The sequence below is a fragment of the Rhea pennata genome, chromosome 1 (assembly GCF_028389875.1).
Source record: "Rhea pennata isolate bPtePen1 chromosome 1, bPtePen1.pri, whole genome shotgun sequence".
Classification (NCBI taxonomy): domain Eukaryota; kingdom Metazoa; phylum Chordata; class Aves; order Rheiformes; family Rheidae; genus Rhea; species Rhea pennata.
The window spans coordinates 59,191,115-59,211,276 of record NC_084663.1 but is presented as its reverse complement, the minus strand read 5'-3'; the positions used below and the strand labels follow the sequence as shown (position 1 = coordinate 59,211,276).

Below are 20,162 nucleotides of genomic sequence, written 5' to 3'. Positions count from 1 at the left end.
TTGCTACAGAAGGATTTTTGATAGAAAAATATCCACTTAATGGAGATGTAATCCAAACTGCCTCCAAAGGGAAAAGAAAGGCCCCAATTCAGGAAAGCACTTGCACATAAGCTATATTTTGTGCAAAGTTACACTGCAGTGAAGTCAAATTAAGTGTCTTTCTGAAACGGAAATACTTCTATGTTTATAAATATATCATACGCCTACTTTCTGTGCTGAATGGACCCCTAAAAGGACTTATACTGAATTTGCTTCCCTGTTCTGGGGAAATTTTTCCAGGATTAAGCCAGAAATAAACTGAAGGGGCAAAGGAAGAAAGCTATAGGTCTGCACTGTACCTCACTCTGGGGCTTAAGATTCTAGACAAGACTCAAGCCTGTCAGTCAGTTTTATTTATGCCAGCACTAGATTTATTTAAAAATGCTGATGGAAATATTCATTGTCCTTTCAGAAGAAAGACACACTGTATACCTGAATGCAGGGGCAACCTTCCCTCTCTCCTTCCCACCACTCCCCCAGCTAGTGGTTTCCTCTGCTTTGGCTGAATTTCCTCAGTCATTCTTCTAATATCTAAGATGAGAGATTAAAAGAAGCTTTGGAAACAGATGTTACATTGGATGAGCTGAAATACGACTAATGTGAAAATGAAAGATATTAGGGAAACAGAACAGCTCATATGATGAGATGCTTCTGACATCAGTCTTCTCTGGATGAATTGTAACTGTAAATGCCCCCAGCTCCCCTATGACAGATGATAATAAATGTTATTCAACATCACTATGTTTCTGCAGCCCAAGTCTGGAGTCTCTGTTGCTATTAATGGCATTTGGTTCTGCCTCTTTCACTTTACAGAATGGCTTCCTTTTTCTCCTTTTATCTTCTCTCCCAGGAGTTTGGTTACTTTCCACCACTCCAGCACTGAGCTCCTGTACCTCTTGCTCTGTAGCCAGCTCCCTTTAGAAGGACAATGGACTTGTATGCATGAGTTTAAATCAGGAGTGTACAATGATAAATCCTGCAGCCTGTAAAGTGGTTAATAAGCATGTTTGGGGTATGACACGGAAGATCACAAGAGAAGAAACAGAGGTAGAAAGAAAGTCAGCCCTTACATTCATTTTAATGAATCATAGGAAAGAGCAGAGGCTGGGGAGTATATATACATTGTAGCGTCACTGAAAACTTTCTCACCTGTTCACTGGCACCAGTCAATGTCAGTGACATCTGTTGTCATCATGTTAGCATTAATGGACCTACCTGAAGAACAAGGGCTTGGAGGTGGTATTGGGGTAATGTGGTTCATTTCTATATTAAACAACCAGCAAACTTTTTTCAGAAGTCTAGAAAACCTGTTTTTATACAAGCTGGAACTTATGGAAGCAGTTCCCTGGGCAGCTGGATGACTTTTAACTCTCTTCCCTGTGGATTAGCCAATGTCTAAAAAGAACTGAATTCACCTCCGCTGAAGGAGCATGTAGAAACTTAATAACTTGAGATGTTTGTTTGTCAAATTCAGTCAAAATCAGTCAGTGGTTTCCAGAGTTGTCTGTTTGGAGGTTAGACAGAGAGAACACAAGGGAGACCATGATCATAGACATCTTGCATTCCTCAAATAACTGCCGAGGAGGAGAGGCAACTCAGAGAGCTGGTAGGGGAGTATAACCGGATTAGATAAATTACTTGCTGCTGCTGAGAGAGAGAGAGAGACTTCTGTTTTCAATACTCCCACTGCATTATAAATAAGTGATGTCATGATTTTTTTTTTTTAAATCCCTATTTTCCTTGTCTACTTCTCCCAAAGAGAAGTGCCAAAATGGCTTGCTAAGATAGAATGAAGATATAACAGAGATGGAGATGAAAGAGGAAGACCAAAACCAAGAAAGCAAACTCTTCTTTCAGTTTAAACCAACCACTCAGCAACCTGGAAGAAAGGCAAAAAGTTAACCCCCTGAAAAATTAAGGCACTTCCTCTTTTACAATGCATTTTTTAAAGAATGTTAAACACTTGAATATTCATTTCACTACTTTCCATCATTCAAACTTTTTGTTATTTAGCTTTTCACGTCAAAACTATATTTTCTTACAAAGTATAAAAATTTCTCCTAAAACAATCTGTACTTCTGGTTGAGGCAAGTGGATATCTGAAGCATGGTCAGACAGAAAGCTGAAAAAACAAATGAACTTACTGAGCAGACCAAGTGGCTTCTGAGGTGTCCCAAGAGTTAAGCTTGGATCTGATATAAAGTTTATTCAGAACCGAACAACAAGATTAGATCTTACTGCAGCATGGCACAGTTTATCTGCCATTCACAGGATTCTTTTCTAGCGTTGTTGTAAAGAATGGTCATCTAGGAACTCAAAGTGAAAAGTGTGCATGAGGCTGGTAATCACGGCTATTTCTCACATTTTTCCATAGGGAGATTATGGAAGAACATTCATTTTTGGGGTTCAGAAGGTCTGTGCTCAGCCTCAGGTGATATGTGTCACAAAAGTTTAGAAACTGGGACTGCAAAAAAGGAAGATGACAAGGAGGGGAAGAAGGCTGTAGGTAATCTTGAAAGTAGCAATGAACAAAAACAAAATATCAAGAAATACTAAGAAAGAAAGGATGGGTAAAAACAGAAGAGGACGAAGAGCTGGAGTATGAAGAGAGAAGTGCCCCTCTCTTGGCCTGAATGATGTGCACAAGGGTCTGAGGTCAGATTCGAGGACTGCCCATGACAAAGGAGCATCTGTATTTCCCTTGATAGACAGTGATCTAACTGAGAAAGTGATGATCTCTTCTGTGTTCAAGATCCGGTGGAGTCATGAGCAGTTACCAGCCTGCTACGTGGAAGCTCAATTGCTTGATCTGAGGGGCAGGAAGGGGGCACGTGGAAGCAGCTTGCGCCCTTGTTTATTGTTACTGGACTCTCCCACTGAGTACACAGTTCATCCCCTGAAGCAATCTCCCAGTTGTCACACTGAATAGTTAAATGGGTCTGCAAGAGGAGATCGCAATGGCCCTTACCAGCAGAGCCAGGCTTTTGCTTGGAGCAATTTAGTGCCTTTTCTCAACCATGGACATTCAGCCTATGTGAAGGATCTCAAGAGGTGGGATGGGAGAGTTTCACTGGAAGAGTCTTTGGGGAATACTATAAGCTACCTAGCGATGACTTTAATACTGTCAGAAATCCAGAGTCCATTTCTGCCCTCCTCCACTCAGATGCCTTTGGAGGTAGTTCCTTTATAAGAAGCTGAAGTGAGAAACTTTTGAGAGGGAGGACTAAGAGGGAAAAGGCGGAGACTGGAGGTTTAGAAAAGAATTAAGATGGCACCTAGAACAGGATTTTGTTTTCAACAGGATGCTTTGAAGATGGCCCTACTTTAAGCAGAGGTTGGACCTGATGACTTCCAGAGGACTCTTCAACCCTAAATTATTACATGATTCCATGCTTCTATCTGAGAAGTGTGAATTTTTCTTCCATTCTCTTTTAGGGCATTTACTTGCCTGCAAAATAAAGACTTTGATCAGGAGGTGGAAGTAAAAATTGTTCTTATTACTATCAGTAAGTACTGACAAGTGAGATACCAATGAAAAGAGGAAGATGAAGGATTCATGGTATCACAATTCCAAACACATCCTGCTAACTTTTCTGTCCCAGACACAGTCTGTGAACAGAACGTGTTCTCATGCACTGTCCTAGGCAACTAGACAGCACTCCTTTGAAAAGATGGGGAACAATCTGTTCAGCACAGTATGTTCTGAGAAAGACTTCAAAACCACTGGATTAATATATTTATATACACACACACACAGACACATGCACACACATGACACAGAATCCCCAGCTTTATAAAAACAGGAAACACTAGGTAGTTCAAACAACATTGACCAGCTTTCTTTACCCATCCAAGTGATATTTTTAGCGTTGCTGGGTTTAAGATAAGCATGCAATTCCTTCAAGACCACCTCCTCATCTCTTCACCTCACCCATCTTACGTCTGCTTTCAAGTTAGGCACCTGCAGATGGTGACTGACAATTGTTTCTACTGTGACAATAGTATCTAAAAGCCTCAGTCAATACTGGCATTTCGTTTTGCTAGGAACTTCACCAACACAGGGTGGAGGAAGCAGTCCCCATCATGAAGAGTTTACAAATAGAAGAAATGGTTGGTGCCAATGCTGACAGAGGAACAGATAAACAAGGAACTGGTCCAACTCCAGCATAGCATGTAGAGGATAGGACATGAGATCCCTTACCATTTCTTTGGTCTTTCCATAGATACAGAGTTTTTGCCATGAGTGGTTACTCTGCATGCTGAAGTCAAAGGATTTAGGTTTGAATCAGTATAAGTCCATAGTTACATTCCACATACAAGCTATATGTGGAATATAACCTTGCCAACATGCACTATGGCATACTGCTTTCCACTTTTGCAGGCATATATATGGGCCTGTGAAGTAGTCTTCCAGTGGAAGAAATGATGGTCCCACAACCAGACCATAGTGAAACAGAAACTGATTCTACAAAGGCAGTGAGAAGGAAGAGATGGCCTTATAGGCTATTTTTGTTTATGGCTTCCATAATTCTATAAAATGGACATTACTTAAAATTCCTCCCTAATTCCTTTCTTCTCTTGAAGAAGAATATCCACAGATAATCTGTGGTCAAGACCTCAGCTTTGTCCACACATATTTCCTAAAACAGATTTCAGTTATCACTGACCTGTTCCACTCGGATATCAAATTCTCCATTCACCTTCTTCCCCTGGAAATATTTGGCCCTGCAGAAGAAAGAACACAGATGGACATGGTCAAAAAAGATTTTTTGTTTTCATTATGTACTATTTTGCTCCTTCATTTCCCTTTCTGCTGAAGAATTTCTATCCTGGTCACAGCATGTTTTCCTAATTCTCATCTTCTTTCAGCTTTCTGTTCACCAAGATGAACCTGCCAAGCCAGAACAAAACCACATTGGAAAGTTCCTTCAAGGCTTGTGACTTTTTAATTTTATTTTCAAACTGAAAAACAAATTTTCTCCTAATCTTTTCCAGAGCAACAATTCTAATCAATGATGAGATTTTACTAAATCTCATTTAATATCCAATCCTTAATCTGGAAAAAGAGGGAGAGCAACTTTATTTTCTGCCAAGGCATCAGAAACTTTTTTCTTCTGATGCTGAACAAAAACCTTTATCAACACAGTTGAAATGCTTGTAAAGCCTTCTCTCCTCCTGATACTAATTTAGAGAAACAGCATGTGTAGCTCCACATTCATTAATGCAGGATCTTATCTTCTGAACTGAGAAACTACATTTGTTTCAGAGTTGAAATGTATCGTGGGAAGGACTGTTCTGTTATATCTTCCATTACTTCTGCTACAGAGGTACACAACAGAATGCTTGCAGAGGGATGGGTCACTTATAAAAGGGGAAGGCTGACAGTAGTGCTGGAGAAGAAGATACAGGAAACGGGCAAGTAGTTCTAGCTTTTTTATTTGTATTTGTATTTTATAGTCTTTATTGTAATTAATAACCAGGGCAATTGTCAATTGGATTTTCCCTGTGACTGTTCTCCTCAACTCTTCCCCTCATCAAACAAACATCACAGAAGGCAGAAAAATGGCTCATAAACCATGAATTCAGACTATTTTCTCAGTTTGCTCTCATTTTTCTGTATTGAAAATTTCAGGAAGATCATCTAGGTCCCCAAAAGCACTTCTATTTGGAAAGCATTGAAAACACAGTTAAGCCCTGCAAAAACTGTTTCCAGAAACAAAATAACTCTCTGAATTCTGTTTCCAATTGGCAAAGATAGGACAGAATAAAGAAGTAAAGGAAAATGAGGGGAAGCCGGCTTTGCTCCCTATTTTATAGCATTAGCAAAAAAGAAGCTGGCTCACATTTTTACTATGTGTCTATTTGTTCCAATAAAAAAAGGAGAGACAGTAGAAAGGAAAATTTCCCCATAGTTTTAAGAAAACACGCACACTAGTTTTCAGCTGAAGGCTCCCCTCCTCCAGCAACGTGAAATATAAATAAAACAGTCATTTTGTTTCGAGATGTTGGCTTGAAACTAAGACAAAAGTCTTCGTTTTATTAAAAAAAAGACATAAAAAATGTCAAAGTTTTCTGATTGGTTGTAACGAGAGTATCTGAGGGCCACATCACACTTCCCTTCGCAGGCAGCCCATCCATCAGCATGGTGCTAATTAGTCCTCTGAATAAAAGTTAGTGCATAACAGTGTAGCATCCAGGTGTGACGCAGACCAAGTGGCTTGAAAACTCTTGTCCAATATAAAAAGCAGAGCTCTGGTCATCTTTTGCCTCTTTCAGTTTACGAGTGTTGCATGAAAAAAAGTAACTCGGCAGACAAGCAGAGACATCACGCCTTTAACAATAAACAGGAACGCTACCCACACTCATTTTCTAGAGGTATTACTGGGTCTGGCAACATTCCTCACTGTTAAACATAGGAAATATTACTGGAACCAGCGACTTCTCAAAAACTGGAATAAGCTTTAAGTGGGCCCACAGGAACTGGTCTGAAATTTGAGGCGCTGTATGCAGTGGTACAAGCTTGTTTTTACTCCCAGCACACTCATAATATATAGTCCTTACCCACATTTATGAACACACACTTCCTCCCTCTATGGCCTCTCCTCTGTGCTGACCAGCTGGTTGCAAACTTCTTGGTGCTGCTTTGCTTCAGCTTGTAATGAAGTGTGATTAACCGCAGTCTTCAATCCAGTACAGATGGAGTGAAGAGGCTTCCACTGCTTAGTCCAGGAAATTAACCTTCATACAGTTAAAATCTCCTCTCTACAAACTCTACAATACTGGCTGTATTTGCAGATAGTCACATAGTGGGTACATTTAGTGTGAGGGTTCATCAGAGTAGCGTAAAGCATCTCGAGTTAGACATCACATGACCTCTGCTTCTTATCCCTGTTTCCGTGCAGGCTTATCCTCATCTCTCAGATAACATTCTTTGAATAGCACAGTATATAACTTTCTTTCAAAGACAGCTCCCAGAGGGGTTAACCTGCTCTGAGTGTCTCTGAAGACTACAGGTGCTAAGTAATTTGCAGTCAAATGTTTTGGTCAGCTCATCATTTTGTCACAGTCCAGGGTAAGAATGAAACACTTCTTATTGAGACATCTCTGAAATGGATGGAGTGATGTTTTTAATTCGCACCTGGTGTTTCCAAGCCTCTGGGCAGTAGAACCTATCATATTGAAGGGAAAAATAACTTTAGCCTCACCCTAGAGGTTGAAACACCTAGAGCTGCTGAAATTTCAAGGAAGTTGGAATCATTGCTGATGCTGCAGAAACATCACAATGTCTTGGTGGCAAGAGGAATCTTTTATATGGTGCTGTGCAGCATGTGAAATGGCTTCTGGTACCAAAAAGAGCTCAGTAAGCATATGATAAAGAAAAGGAAGAGCACATTGCTCTGATGAGGATGCAGGAAAAAAAAAAAAAAAGCGTTTTCTGGGGTATGGGACAGCATACCAGACATCTGTGATGTTCTCTGCCCCAAAACAACGTGAGTCTCTATGTGCTCTGTTCTTCTAGACATCTGCCCATAAGTGATTTGCTGTATTGCAGGCAGGTGCCTCACCCAGGAGACCAAAGAGCTCTCTGAGGAGCCTCAGCAATGTGTCCCCTAGATCTCCCAACATAGCCAACTGCTGCTCACCACCTTTAGGAGACAGAGGCCACCTCCCCAGCACTCCCAACATGAGGCTGGGGAAGACCAAGCCAGGAATTGGCCAATTTAATCCACCCCCGCTCCTGCGTAGCATGTGGCACTGACCATTGCTAGCCAGGCCAGTTTTTTATTTTAAAACATGCCAGATATTCAACCCTTCAGAACACAGTGTTATAATTTGGCTACGCAGGGTGTAGATGGGGTGGTGTGGTTGCTGTGATCTCAGTAAATTAGCACATAAACATATTTTGACTGAAGAGAATTGCAGAGCTACGCTTAAGAGTAAGTTCTTGGGTGGGATTTACAGCACTAGGAAATGCATTTAAATGTTGCCACACTGGTTGGAGGAGAGGTAGTGCCATAATAAGCAGCTGAATGTTTGCCCCTGCTTTCAGGGAGAAAACTTTGTCCTGAATCCCTCTCTCTTCATGACAAGGGAGCTGCATGCTCTGGAATGGGATGTATTTTCTGGATGCATCAAAAAAATATAACTTCTGCTTTCTGCTTCAGCCTTGACATGATTACAGGCCCACAGAAAATCTGATGCTTGTTTTTATGAAGTAATTTGGAAAGAATAAAAGCTTGTTTTCCAGAGCTATCATAAAAGAGTCCCAGTCTGTCTCAATGAGTGTGGCTGGAGAAAACATAGACCCTATTTTCTATCAAATACAGAGTGTATCCTTAATAGAAGTGGAGGAAAAAAAGCTTGGTATTTTTGACCAATTCACCTTGACTCACCTATACAAAAGGTATTTCATGGAAAGCCTCCTGGCTTGGATAATTTCATGTATAACATTAGTTATACACACCTGTGAAGCACGTATCTGCATAAGGGATGACAGGAGTGATAGACACATAGCCCAATTTATCCCTCAGATGTCACAGACATGCAATTAGGGTGGCTTGTATAGGCTTATGCATGGGCTGCCTGGATCCCCATACTCCCCTGCACCCTTGCACTAATGCCCATATTTTGCATACATAAAGATTCAATTCTGATAGGACACTAAGTCCCCCTTCAAAACCATTGCTTCATCTGCTTCTTCAGAGTTTGGAGGAGGCTGTGCAGGGTCAATGGGCCAGGAGTACATGAGCTGGGGCTAACCTGCAGTGCCAGGTTGCTTCTGAGTCACTGGGAAGCATGGCACAACAGAAGCAACTCTCTCCTGTGGAGTAGAGGCTTCCAGGGGCAATGGCAAAGGGCCAAAATTCATGAGTTACTTTTGCTGGGGGAGTACAGAAAAGTCGCTATAAATGACATTACAGCTTGCAATTTCTCTCTGCCAATGGAAGTACAATACATAACTGGTTACATCTACCTTGTTCTTTTTCTGCCTTAGAACAAACATAGGTGCAATAAATGCTCTGTCCCTCAGCCAATGCATATGCTTAGTATAGGACTCCAGGATGTGTGATTTGCACAGAGATTGTGCAGTCTCCCCTGGAGTAATTTGCTCTCTCTCCCCACCCTGCTTTTTTTTCCTCTCAGTGCAAAGGAGCATATCAAAGATACTTCAGAGGACTGCCTCAGTCTTTTCCTCAGGGTCTGTGGGATACAGAGACTTGGAGATGTGGCGGAGAACTGCATAACTTCTACCAGGCTGCAGATTGCTCTGCACAGGGGAGGAGTAGAAAAAGACACCTGGGTATTAAGCAGTAGCTGGAAAAGATGCCCAAGGAGCTCATCCTCAGGTGCAGCGCCACTGGCCAGGACCCCATGTAAGAAAGGGTACAGAATGCCAGCTGCAGTATCTTAGCATCAGGAAAAATGGGGGGATAAGAGATTGTGAAGTGAATCATGAGGGATGGGAGGAAGTCAATGATTCAAAAGCTTAAAGCGGTTTCTGTGGGTCCGTTAGCTGATTGAAGCAAAAGTTATGACACATTTTGCAGCTCTAAAGACAGGTCAACATTCTGTACAAAATCCAAGAGACTTTCTTCAGGTTATCCTGTGAAATGGCTTATATATTAAGTAATTTTCTAGGATAGGAAGAGACCAAGGAAATACAGCTTAAAACTTCCTGTAGGAGAACTCAGTGCAGCTGATGTAGCAATTGTTGCTAGCGTGTTTTGGAGTAATCCAGAAGCCGTTATCTCAGCTTTCCACAGGATAGCTGTTGTCACATGGCAGCTGCCCTGTCAGCAACTCACAACTGGGTGGGCCACTGTGTCTCATCTTGGATGCTCAAAGGTTGGCGGGTCCACAGTAGTCCACATGACTAAATGCAGACACATTATCAGCTTGTCTGAGACATTCCTAGGTTGGTACTTTACTTCATTGAAAACCAAGCTTTTTTTCCCCAGGTGGAAATAGAGGGAGGATCCCAACCCATTGTTCTTATTTGACTGCTTAATTCAGAGTGATTGCCTCATGGAATAGCATCTATGTTGTTCTTACCATCTAACGGACAAGTTAGAGATGTTGGTCTTTCAGTGGGGTAAAGAAGAAAGGCAGCAGGAAGCCTGACCCTAACTTCCTCCACAGTGGGACATCACTGTTTGACTGAGCTACAAAAGCACTATACTTGCCCCCCCAAAACAGGCTTATTGTCAAGGCGAGCATGCAGAAGAGGCACACTGGGATGTCATATTGGCACATTCCTCCAAGTCCTCTGACCATGTTAGTGCCTTGGGATCAAGACACGACAACCAAAAAAAAACATACTTTGGAAAGTGCCCACTTCTTATCTGGAATTTCAGGCAGCCTTTCCCACCCTGTGGAGGTGCCAGAAAAAACATGCTGAGGAGGAGGGGAACGTGCAAGACTCATGGGGAGAGGTGAGCAACAGAGCAGGTGGAAGGAAGAAAGAGGTAGAGAAGTGATGAACGAATGAAATGAGTAAATAAACCAAAAGGGATCAATGGATAAACTGTGGAATCATCTGAATTATTTCCCTGAAATCGAATTACGAGTATTTCTCTCAAGCCCCTTGGGAAAATAAGGCATGCAGTTACTTTCTGGATCAGCCTAGAAAATGCCAGGCTGAAGCCCCCTGGATTGGGTGTAGGGGACCTCATGGAGGGGGGGATTAGCCACTGTAAGTAATCCCTTTGTCAAAGAGCCTGGGGGCCCAAGTGATGCACAAGGCACTCACTGTATGTTCGCATTGTCTCCTTCATAAAAGGGGCTGGGACTGGGAAAAAGGAGGCAGTTTCCAGGATACTAGAGAGCAGCCTCTGGAATGCCCTGATCCCCCAGCCCCCAACACGCTATAAAGACAGTAGGGAAGGGAGGAGGGAGAAGACATGTATTTGTGCCCTTCTTTCTTTGGGGTAAAAACAAGGAAGGTTTTTCCCTTTCATGACCTGGCCCTCAACCCCTTCACCCTTTCTCTCCAGTTTAGCAATTCCCAGCTACAAATAGTAAGGACTTTTGAGATGGTCATGTCCTGACTGCCCAGGTGCTAAGGAAAGGAAAGTTACTCCATAAGTGCTGGAGTTTACAGGCTACTGGGTTTTTTTTTTTTTTTTTTTTTTGTCCATATCTGCTACAGCCCAGAGAGACAAACAGACTGGTAGTTAATATTTATTCTGCAGGACTACTCAAGAAACCCTAGGGGGAATCAGGATACTAAAGATGGTGCATAAACACTTGATAGAAAGCATTCATTTCGACATCTCAGAAAACAAGGTTCAAATCATAGGTTAGATGGGTCAGACACAAAAGCAAAAAGGAGGAAACAGTATCCCCATTCTACAGAGAGGAGAGAGAGGTATCAAGAGGTAAATCTATGGTTTGGATCAGTACAAAAGGTAGCTTCAAATACACTGACACTTCACCACCAACACCACAAAAATATTAACTCCAGCCCTGGGATATGGTATACTAAGCCTTATTTCTTCCCAGGGTTAGATTAGTTTGATCACGGTGCTATCACCACCTTGCTTGCTGTGGCTGCCTACTCCAGAACCGTTTCAGATGTGTTGCAGATATGCCCTCAGTATCTGAGGTCAGATGGTGAGTCCATGGGAACAGATCTCCTTTGTTCCCTTCTCGTAACAACCACAAGACCATACCTGCTCTGATTACTGTAAAACCGTCCCTGAGGCATTATTAGTGGCAGGATCACACCATCAATAGAAACGTCTCTGTCTCTTCTCCTGAAGGAGCTTGTATTGGGTCTGTCATGGTGGGCATTTTTTTTTGGGGGGGGGGGGAATAAAGCAAATACTTGTGGTGAAGTCATTTATGAGGGTCATAGGTCCCCCCCTACAGAGCTGGAAGGATTTTCTTGGCCTGAATGCACACAAAGTGGGAAGCTTTGGGGCAGGAAGGGAGAAGGGTTTTAAAAAACTTTTGTGAGCTCCTCCCTTTCTTTTAGGGCTAAAAGTTGATGAATGGAACCAAAGGTCTATTTTCAGGGGACACCTGGTTTGGCAAAGCACTAGCAGTTTAATAATTGCAGATGCACAACCATTGAGGCTCTGTTTCTATTGAAAGAAGTACAGTCTCATATAATACTTGCCTCCAGGCATCTCAGAGGCTGTTCTCCTTTCTGCACCACCTCCTGCTAATGAAATAGGGATATTCAAAGTGATTCCCCAAGAGAAGAAGCATTAGTTAGTGAAATGTTATTGCTTTGGGACATTGCTTTTTGTGTTCCCCTGAGCTGTCAGGATAGGAAGGACTCTGCTGTAGGTCTGATTTCCACCCCCTACCCTCCATCTGCTCTCTCAAGGGCTGATGTACAGTCACATTCCTCCTTGCCACAAAGAGCTCGAGGGGGTTCTTTAAGTCAGCTTCAGAGCTATGGTACAACATGAGGCTGCAATTTTATTTTGCTTATTATTTAAAATAGTACATTACTGGAACATTTCCATGTTACTAAATCTAGATGGTATGGCCTGGAGCTGTTTGCAAGAGGTATCATTTTGTTGAGGATTGTGCAATATTTTATTCCAGTTACTCTTCTGAATGGAAGCCCACTTCTAACCTCTCTGAACTTTAGGAGCAAGGGAACCAGACTAACTAGGCAACACTGAGGCAAGGTTGTTGACTTTCATATGAAAGTAATCTGGCTCAAACCCTGAGAAATACAACTGAGGATTTTTTATTTTTTATTTTATTTTATTTTTTTTTTTTTATGTACAGGACTAGGCAGGACATTCTGAGGTTAAATTCTATGCATTTATAGGAACTCTGGTAAAGTAATTAAGGTCCCAGATTTGACTTGCATTAGCATATTTATAACCTGGTGGGGAATGTTTTCCATATTCCTTGTGTCTATTTTTGTAATGATACTAATCCTTTACATTTCTGTATCACCTTTCATTCAGGACTAGATTTCAAGTTGCTTTACATATGCAGGACAAAAATACAGACTGATATAATGGTAATATACATAAAACAGATTGAAGAGCTATGTGATAAATGTAATTCACTGAATTCCTCTGACAGTCTTACCTCCTTTTTACCCCTATTCCTGTATGTTAAGGAATATTTCTATTTCTCAAAATCTTCTTGCTGCTTCCAAGCACCTTTTAGTTTTATACACACACGCACTCTACTTAACACAAACGTGCCACCCTTTTCCCCAGAATGGAACTTTTTCCCCCAAGTCACAGAAATATTCAGTCCTGGATAGACATAGTCAAATAACTAAAATGTATGTTTTAATGATAGATCTATGAAAACATAAATTTCACTTGTAAGTTTTCCAAATTAAAGCTGGCTAATCACATAGAATTCCTGAAATCTAAAAATGTCACTTCTGTATAATAAAAATTAATTCATAATTATTTATTGTCAGTTACCACCATATTAGATGGTTTTGGTCTTCTTGCATAAAATAGAATCATAGAATGGTAAGGTTGGAAGGGGCCTCTGGAGATCATCTAGTCCAACCCTCAGCATAGCCCATATGGGGATTGAACCCGTGACCTTGGCATTAGCAGCCAACTGAGCTAAACCTGCCCCCTGATACAGACAAAACTTTGCAATTTAGTCTGCAGATTCCTGAGGTCAAATTTGAAGTATTCACTCTGGATAATGAAGTTTAAGTCCAAAAGCTAGTCAGTCTCTTTTCCTTATATTTCCCTCAGCTAGCTACAGAAATATCCCACTGAATGTGAGCCTCAGTAAACCATCTTCAGCCTACTGAAAAGTATGAAATGACGTGACATTTGCAGAATATTTTTAAAAAGTAATTATTTGCAAAAAAGTAGGGCTAAGAAAACCCCAAATTTGTAAAATTCAGTATTAGATTGTTATTATTTGACTAGAAACATTTTTTAGACAAATACATCTTTAAGGCTCAATATTGTCAGGTACTACCAGAAGTAAAAATTGTTTTATTTTAATTAAAAAAAAGGGGGGGGGGGTTGATAATTTCCTCCCTGCAGTGAAACATGGTAATCCTGTCAGGTCAGTACATAACCAGACCTAAATTATGACAATATTATTATACAAAGAACTATTTTACATGCTTTTAGGAGGATTTCGTTCAGTATTAATCATATTTCTTCTCTTCCTTCACTTCCAAGACTGTTGGAGACACTATGTTCACTTAGCTTTAGCTATAAAGTGGGAAAACAGCAGTGCAATTTTTTCCCTGTTAAAATATCCATAGTGGCTTTTTTTTATGAAACATGGTACAGCCTTAGTTTGCCTGGGGCACATGCATTTTGTACAAGACAGCATACAACACTGAGAGCACTTGAAAGGGCCTAGAATTTGGCCAAAACACACCAATGACTCTGAAAAGTGATATGAGATACTTAGCAAATGCAACTAGGTAAGGGCTTTGTTGTTCTGTCTGGTCCAAAAAACAATGTTTTTAGCGTTTGATGTTAATGGGAGCCTTAGCTATGTGTGATCACATCTCAAAGAAGTGGTTTAAACCTGAAGCATTAGGCTAGAAAGCCGAGTGCTTTTGCAGATGATGGGGGTTAACAATTCACAGTTCTAAATCCTGTTTGATCTGCTGAGAAATTCAGTACAGCAAGAGCATGATTTGACTTAATAGTGCTTTGGGCAAGGAAACTGCCAGTGGTGGGATGTTTTCCTCCTGGATGAGGTCAGGGTGCTGGAACCAGCTGCTCTGCTGTTACATGGAGTTCTGCCATTCCCTGTCCTGTGGTCCCGCCCCCTTTCGCTGTGTGTTTGCATGCATGCCCATGTGTGTGTGCACGTGCATGTGGGTGTATATACGCGTGCCTGAACTTCCATTTTCTGGCAGCCACTCTAGCTGTGTTGTGGATTCATTTTTAGAAGTCTCCAAATGCATTTCTTCCAGGGCACAGATACTCCTGCAGTGGCTGTTTGCCTGGCCCACAAGGACCTGCCTCCTTCTCCATGTGGAGGCTGCCCAGCTGAGATATGTACCACTAATGACAGGAGAGAGAGGTTTTCTCTAATGTGCGGATGCACTGATATATTCACTTCTGCGGGCTGCCAGTCAAAGCCAAGAGAACAAAGGAGCGGTAGAGATAGTGTTTTCCTCTTGTGCACACCCTGTACATGGCAGATTAACTGTATACTTCGGTGCAATGTGCTAGAGCAGGAAAGATGGAAAATTTGTCAAATATTACTAGTTTACCAGAAAGCTGGGTCAGTTTCTTTGCTTTTAATAGAAATTTTCTTTTACTGCTGCTAATGCAGAGAGCAGCTGATTATGTTCTGTAGAGCTCAAATTTCTTTCGTGATATTTTATCTTTGGAATAAATCATGCATGTCAGGAGTGGTAAGGATTTTATAGAAGAAGATGGCCCATGGGTGCTCTTCACTTCCTCCAGATCTCTGACAAAAGCTGAATGCTATACTGTACTATCAGCAGACCAAGTAGCTCCTTAAGGTGACAAATGGCAATCCTTTCTATTTTTAAAGTGCATTCAATATGCATTCTCCTGTTTAGGATGCAAGATCTTTTCATCCTGGACTTGTGCAACACCTAGTCCTAATTCATAATTGCAGCTCTTTGTCTCTGCTGTAATACAAACAGTGATGATAAATTCATGTTTGGCTTGGCAATATTGCTATAGTTTCCAATTATGAGAAAGTGTTTTCATTTAAAAAAGAGAAATCAAATGGCAGATTGCACTGTCTCTCACTCTTTCTGTCTGTGAACAAGATACTCCTTGTTGGAAACTCTATGTAACTTGCTATGGGATAGAAAGTATTGCAAAGTCTTCCTATAAAAGTAGAAAAATAAAGGTAGCTCTTCAGTAGTTATTTCTTGGGTATTTTTTATAGCCAAGTTAACTATTAAAAAAAAAAAAAAAAAAAAAAGAAAAAGAAGAAGAAGAAGAAGGAAAGAGAGAGCCCTTTCTAAAAACCAAATACAAAAGTTTCAGAAGCAGCAGGAACTGTAGTGGGCAAAGGCAAAATGCATTGTAAATGTGATGCTTCTTCAAAGCTAAAAACAAGAGTACAGAAGCAACCCTTGATTATTGTTCACACTCCAAAGTCTGGGACTGTTTCTGTAGTTGAAGCAAGAGGGACAGCCAGAATCCCCAGATAATCTGCTTTTTCAGCTGTGCTCTCAGAAGGCAAACATTGCTGCCATTGACCGCACACTGATTAGCCTGAGCTCACATAGCATACTAGCTGAGACCAAAAAGGCAACCAGCAATACTCAGAAGCATCTCATCCAGAATTAACAAGCACAGAGTCATTATTCTTTCCAGTGTTGCTGTCAAAGGATCAGTGAAGTTCCTGGAGACATATGAATAAACGACAAGTAGCAGTCCTGGTCCACTGGAGTGGTTGCACAGGTACACTTCCTCAGAAAGGACCATGTGTTATCTTTACATTGTGACTGTTTCTAGCCTAAGCATGTTTTTTCATCCATGCTACACAGAGCCTTGGAAATCTGTGGTAGACAAGGGTTAGTAATATTATTTCCTTGTTTTTTGTGTCACACGTGTGTCATGATACTGTTGTGAATGCGAACACTGATTTTGTTTGGTGCCCACAGAATCTTAGATGCAGAGTAAAAGCAGGGAGCCTTTGCAAACAGTATTGTTTAATATTTGCAGGCCTTTGAATGGAGGCAGAGACCTGAAAGGATTGAAAAGGATCCCCCATCACATACATAAAAACTGTTGAGTTACAGACAGGAGAGGAATAGCCAAGACAGCAGGATGCGTCGAGTGCTTACACATAAGTTGAGGAGTGAAGACAGCACAAGAAGCCGTACCTCATCTTTATATCTCCCAGCTGCTGCTCCTTGGGCAAACTCAGTTCACAGACCATGAAGTCTGCATGACAGAACAGCAGCTGGGACATATAAAAGCAAGGATTTCAAGGCAGTATATATCTTAAATCATGAAAGTGCTGCAATAGACTCCAACCCCCCCTTGCCCTTGCCTAGACTCCCTTCAGCCACCATTAATCTCAAGGAAAAATTAAATTGGCCTTTGAGCTTGTGCTTTCCTCTCTGATTACAATGTTTGGTCTAAGCAGTGCTGGCTAAGCCCCAGATGCTAGAGCTGTGCATTGGAGGCACTCCCATTCCCAGCAGGAGGATGCTATGTTAAGGGACTGCCACCTGGCAGCATCTTCAAGGAACTGCAAAAAGCTAAGCAGAGACAGAGGCCAGTGAGCACCGGTTTGCTGTAAGACTTGCAGGTACACCCAGGACAGAGACAATAGGGTTCAGCCAGGGGAATCATCAGTGCCATACTGGTGTGGCCAGTTGAACGACTTTGCCTAAGATGCTGCTACTCTGATAAAAGACACTAGGCTGATGAAACATTTGATGTGATGACCTCTTACCAGGAACTTTCACATTCAGTTAAAAAGTTGTTGTTCCTTTGAGAAAAATCCCACTGTTTTCCCTCGTGTACTTCAAGCTGGTTGAAGCAGCCTGACCTACCTATACACTGTCACCACTCCTTGATGCTAGGGGAATGAAGAAAAGCAAAGTGCAGCACTCTTGCCTTGTGAGGATACCCCCAAGAGGCAGGTCCCACCTGTTCCCAGTCTCCTGGGAAAGCAAAGATGACCAAAGATGACCACTTTATTGAAGAGTAGATTGGGATAAAAATGAAATTGTCTCCCTTAGCCAAAACCTAGTAACTCACCTTTATTTCACTTTGACAGATCTGTGCGTTCCTCTTGCCTGCGCTACCCTTTCCATTTTGCTGAACTCAGAGGGCCAGTGACAATTTCTCACAGCTGTATTGACACAAGCTGGCAGATTAAACACAGCGTCTCCTCAGCACATGCTGTGGGCTTTAACTGAAACAGGTCTAATGGCCAGCTTGCCTAAAGCTTTCTAGATCAGCTGACTTCGAAAGGAAGCATGCTGCAAACAGTAGGCCATTTCTCTATTTTGGAAAACTTCAGTTGTCCTACATAGCTTTTGGAAAGGGTCCTCTGCTGTCAGATCTCACAACAAACAAGCTTCCAAACTTCTGTTTCAAAACAGAGAGCTGTTCAAACAAGACAAACTTGAGGCTTAGCTGAGCCCCAGAGGCTTTTGCTAATAGCCAGTATGATTTGCAGTCAAAATGCTCATGCTCAGCTCGTGAGCTGAAGTCATTATCATTACTGATATATGGCTTGGATTATTTTTCATTAATTTGTGTATAAATTTGCATACCGGAAAAAGTTCAAGAGAAAAAGAGGCAGAGATAAGAGTTTCTATTCATTTACAGAGCCAGCACAGACAGTAGACCATACCTCTCCATGAGCTCCTGAAGTATGTCATTAACACACCTTCAGCCATGTTCTCTTAGGATCATTGCCAGATATCACAGCTCAGCTAAGTCTGCTGAGCTACGAATGCTCTATGTATGTTCATATACATAAGAGGCTGTCAAGGAGTTTGTCAACCAAAATATTTTTCCAGAAAGATTAAACCTACTCTGCCATTTACATGGACAGAAACCAGTCTGGGGTGAGAGCTAGTGACCTACATATGAAAGTGTCTGTGTACCCCCCCCCCCCAGAGACATCTTGTGCCTCCTGATCCCTCTCCTCCCCCAAACTTGATGGAGATGAAGGCAGCAGGTAGGATTGTGGTAACTTACCAGTCTGTGTGTGCATCATCAATCACCAAGAGGATCTTGGGTTTCTGGGCCACAGGTGGTGCGGGGCTGGCTGAGTGATCGATTAGTCCTGCGGCTGCTTGTGTGGTTTGCTTCATGGCGCTAGAGATGGAGCTGAAAATGCTGGTGCCAGGAGAGGAAGCGTGGGATGGCTGCAGTGGCTGCGGATGTTTTCTCTCCATGGCAGGAGAAACTGGAGAGCTAGTGGAGTTGTCAGGGCGCTGCAGGTCCATCATGTAGCCATTGGGCAAATTAGCCACAAAACTACTGTCTGAGAGACGCCTTCGGAGGAAATTCATTGTTGAAGCGTTGTTTGGAAGTTTTGTCAGCAAGAGCAAGACTAAATAACAGCGTCACTAATCCAGGAGAATACGTCTGTGTGTGTGGCACCTGGAGGGTACTTCCCTGTAGTCAGGGCAGACTGGCTCTCTTCCTTGAAATCCTGCTGGAGAAATATACCTTTTTCAGATATATTTTCTTTTTCTCCTGTGGGAGTACAACCAAAGACACATATGTGAGGTACACACTGAGTTTTATGTAAGAAAAACTCTCTAGGCCATTTAAATGGGCATCTTTATGACCAAAGCTGATTTTTATGCAGTATGTTACAGTATAGCCATACATACGGAACAAAGTAGGTTTTATGGTTTTCACTTGTCCCCAAACAGTGCCCCACGGGAGCAGACTGGCTTACACTAGCCTAGAGGCTAACAATTCAAAGGAAGTGGAAAGAAATTTCCAGTGTGCTTATGGCCATTTCTATAATTCTGTTCACCATGAGGAAATAAAAAAATATTCTGGTTGTAAGTGATAATTTTAAAAAGAGACAAACCCAATTTATTTCTGATATTGCGCATGTTATTTCTAACACACATAATATGCTTGCTACAGAATAATTACCTGATGATCCAATGAGCTAAAAAGATGCATCATCTTTTGCTGCCTTGTAAGCAAGACTCAGCATTTAAGAAGCAAACATCCTAAGCTGAAATAGCACATAAAAGCTTCTAGTGGAAAAGTCCTCCAAAATATCTTGATTAAGTCCAATGAAAGCTTCAAACCACTCTTTCCTGCGCCTGATGTTTTCTGCATTCAGAATTAGATTTTGAGCCAGATACACACTGGTGGTTGCTAGACATATCAGACTATCTGATTTTACAGGTTAGATTTTATTTTATTTTTTCAGAATCAAAGTTGAATGTTAAGTTTCTCACCATTTAGATAGTCTCACAGTGTTATTATAGTTCTTTTATTCTCTCTTTTTTTCTTTTCTTTTTTTTTGTTTTGCTTTTGTAGACACAGAGCCAAGCAGTGAAATTTCTACAGTACTTCCTCAAGACTGTTCCTCGGCTGAATAAAATTTGGGTCTTGAGCAGAGGCTGGTTGATGGGATTAGGAGAAAGTAAAAAGATATTGTTGGTAAAACATGAATTTTTTTCAAGGTAGACATATCTGGAATCACCAAAGTAAGAATTA

General features: G+C 41.5%; 1 protein-coding gene across 2 annotated transcripts in view; it reads right to left on the bottom strand.

Moving 5' to 3' along the window:
* Positions 1–18,985, bottom strand: part of SYN3 (synapsin III) — a 183,536-nt gene extending 164,551 nt beyond the window's left edge. For both annotated transcript variants that reach the window (XM_062588974.1, XM_062588965.1), the window contains exons 1-2: positions 18,669–18,985; positions 4,707–4,764 (exon numbers count right to left, since the gene is read on the bottom strand). In XM_062588974.1, coding sequence (XP_062444958.1) covers positions 4,707–4,764; positions 18,669–18,985 — 375 coding nt within the window. The remainder of the gene's footprint in view (positions 1–4,706; positions 4,765–18,668) is intronic.
* Positions 18,986–20,162: the final 1,177 nt, after the last annotated feature.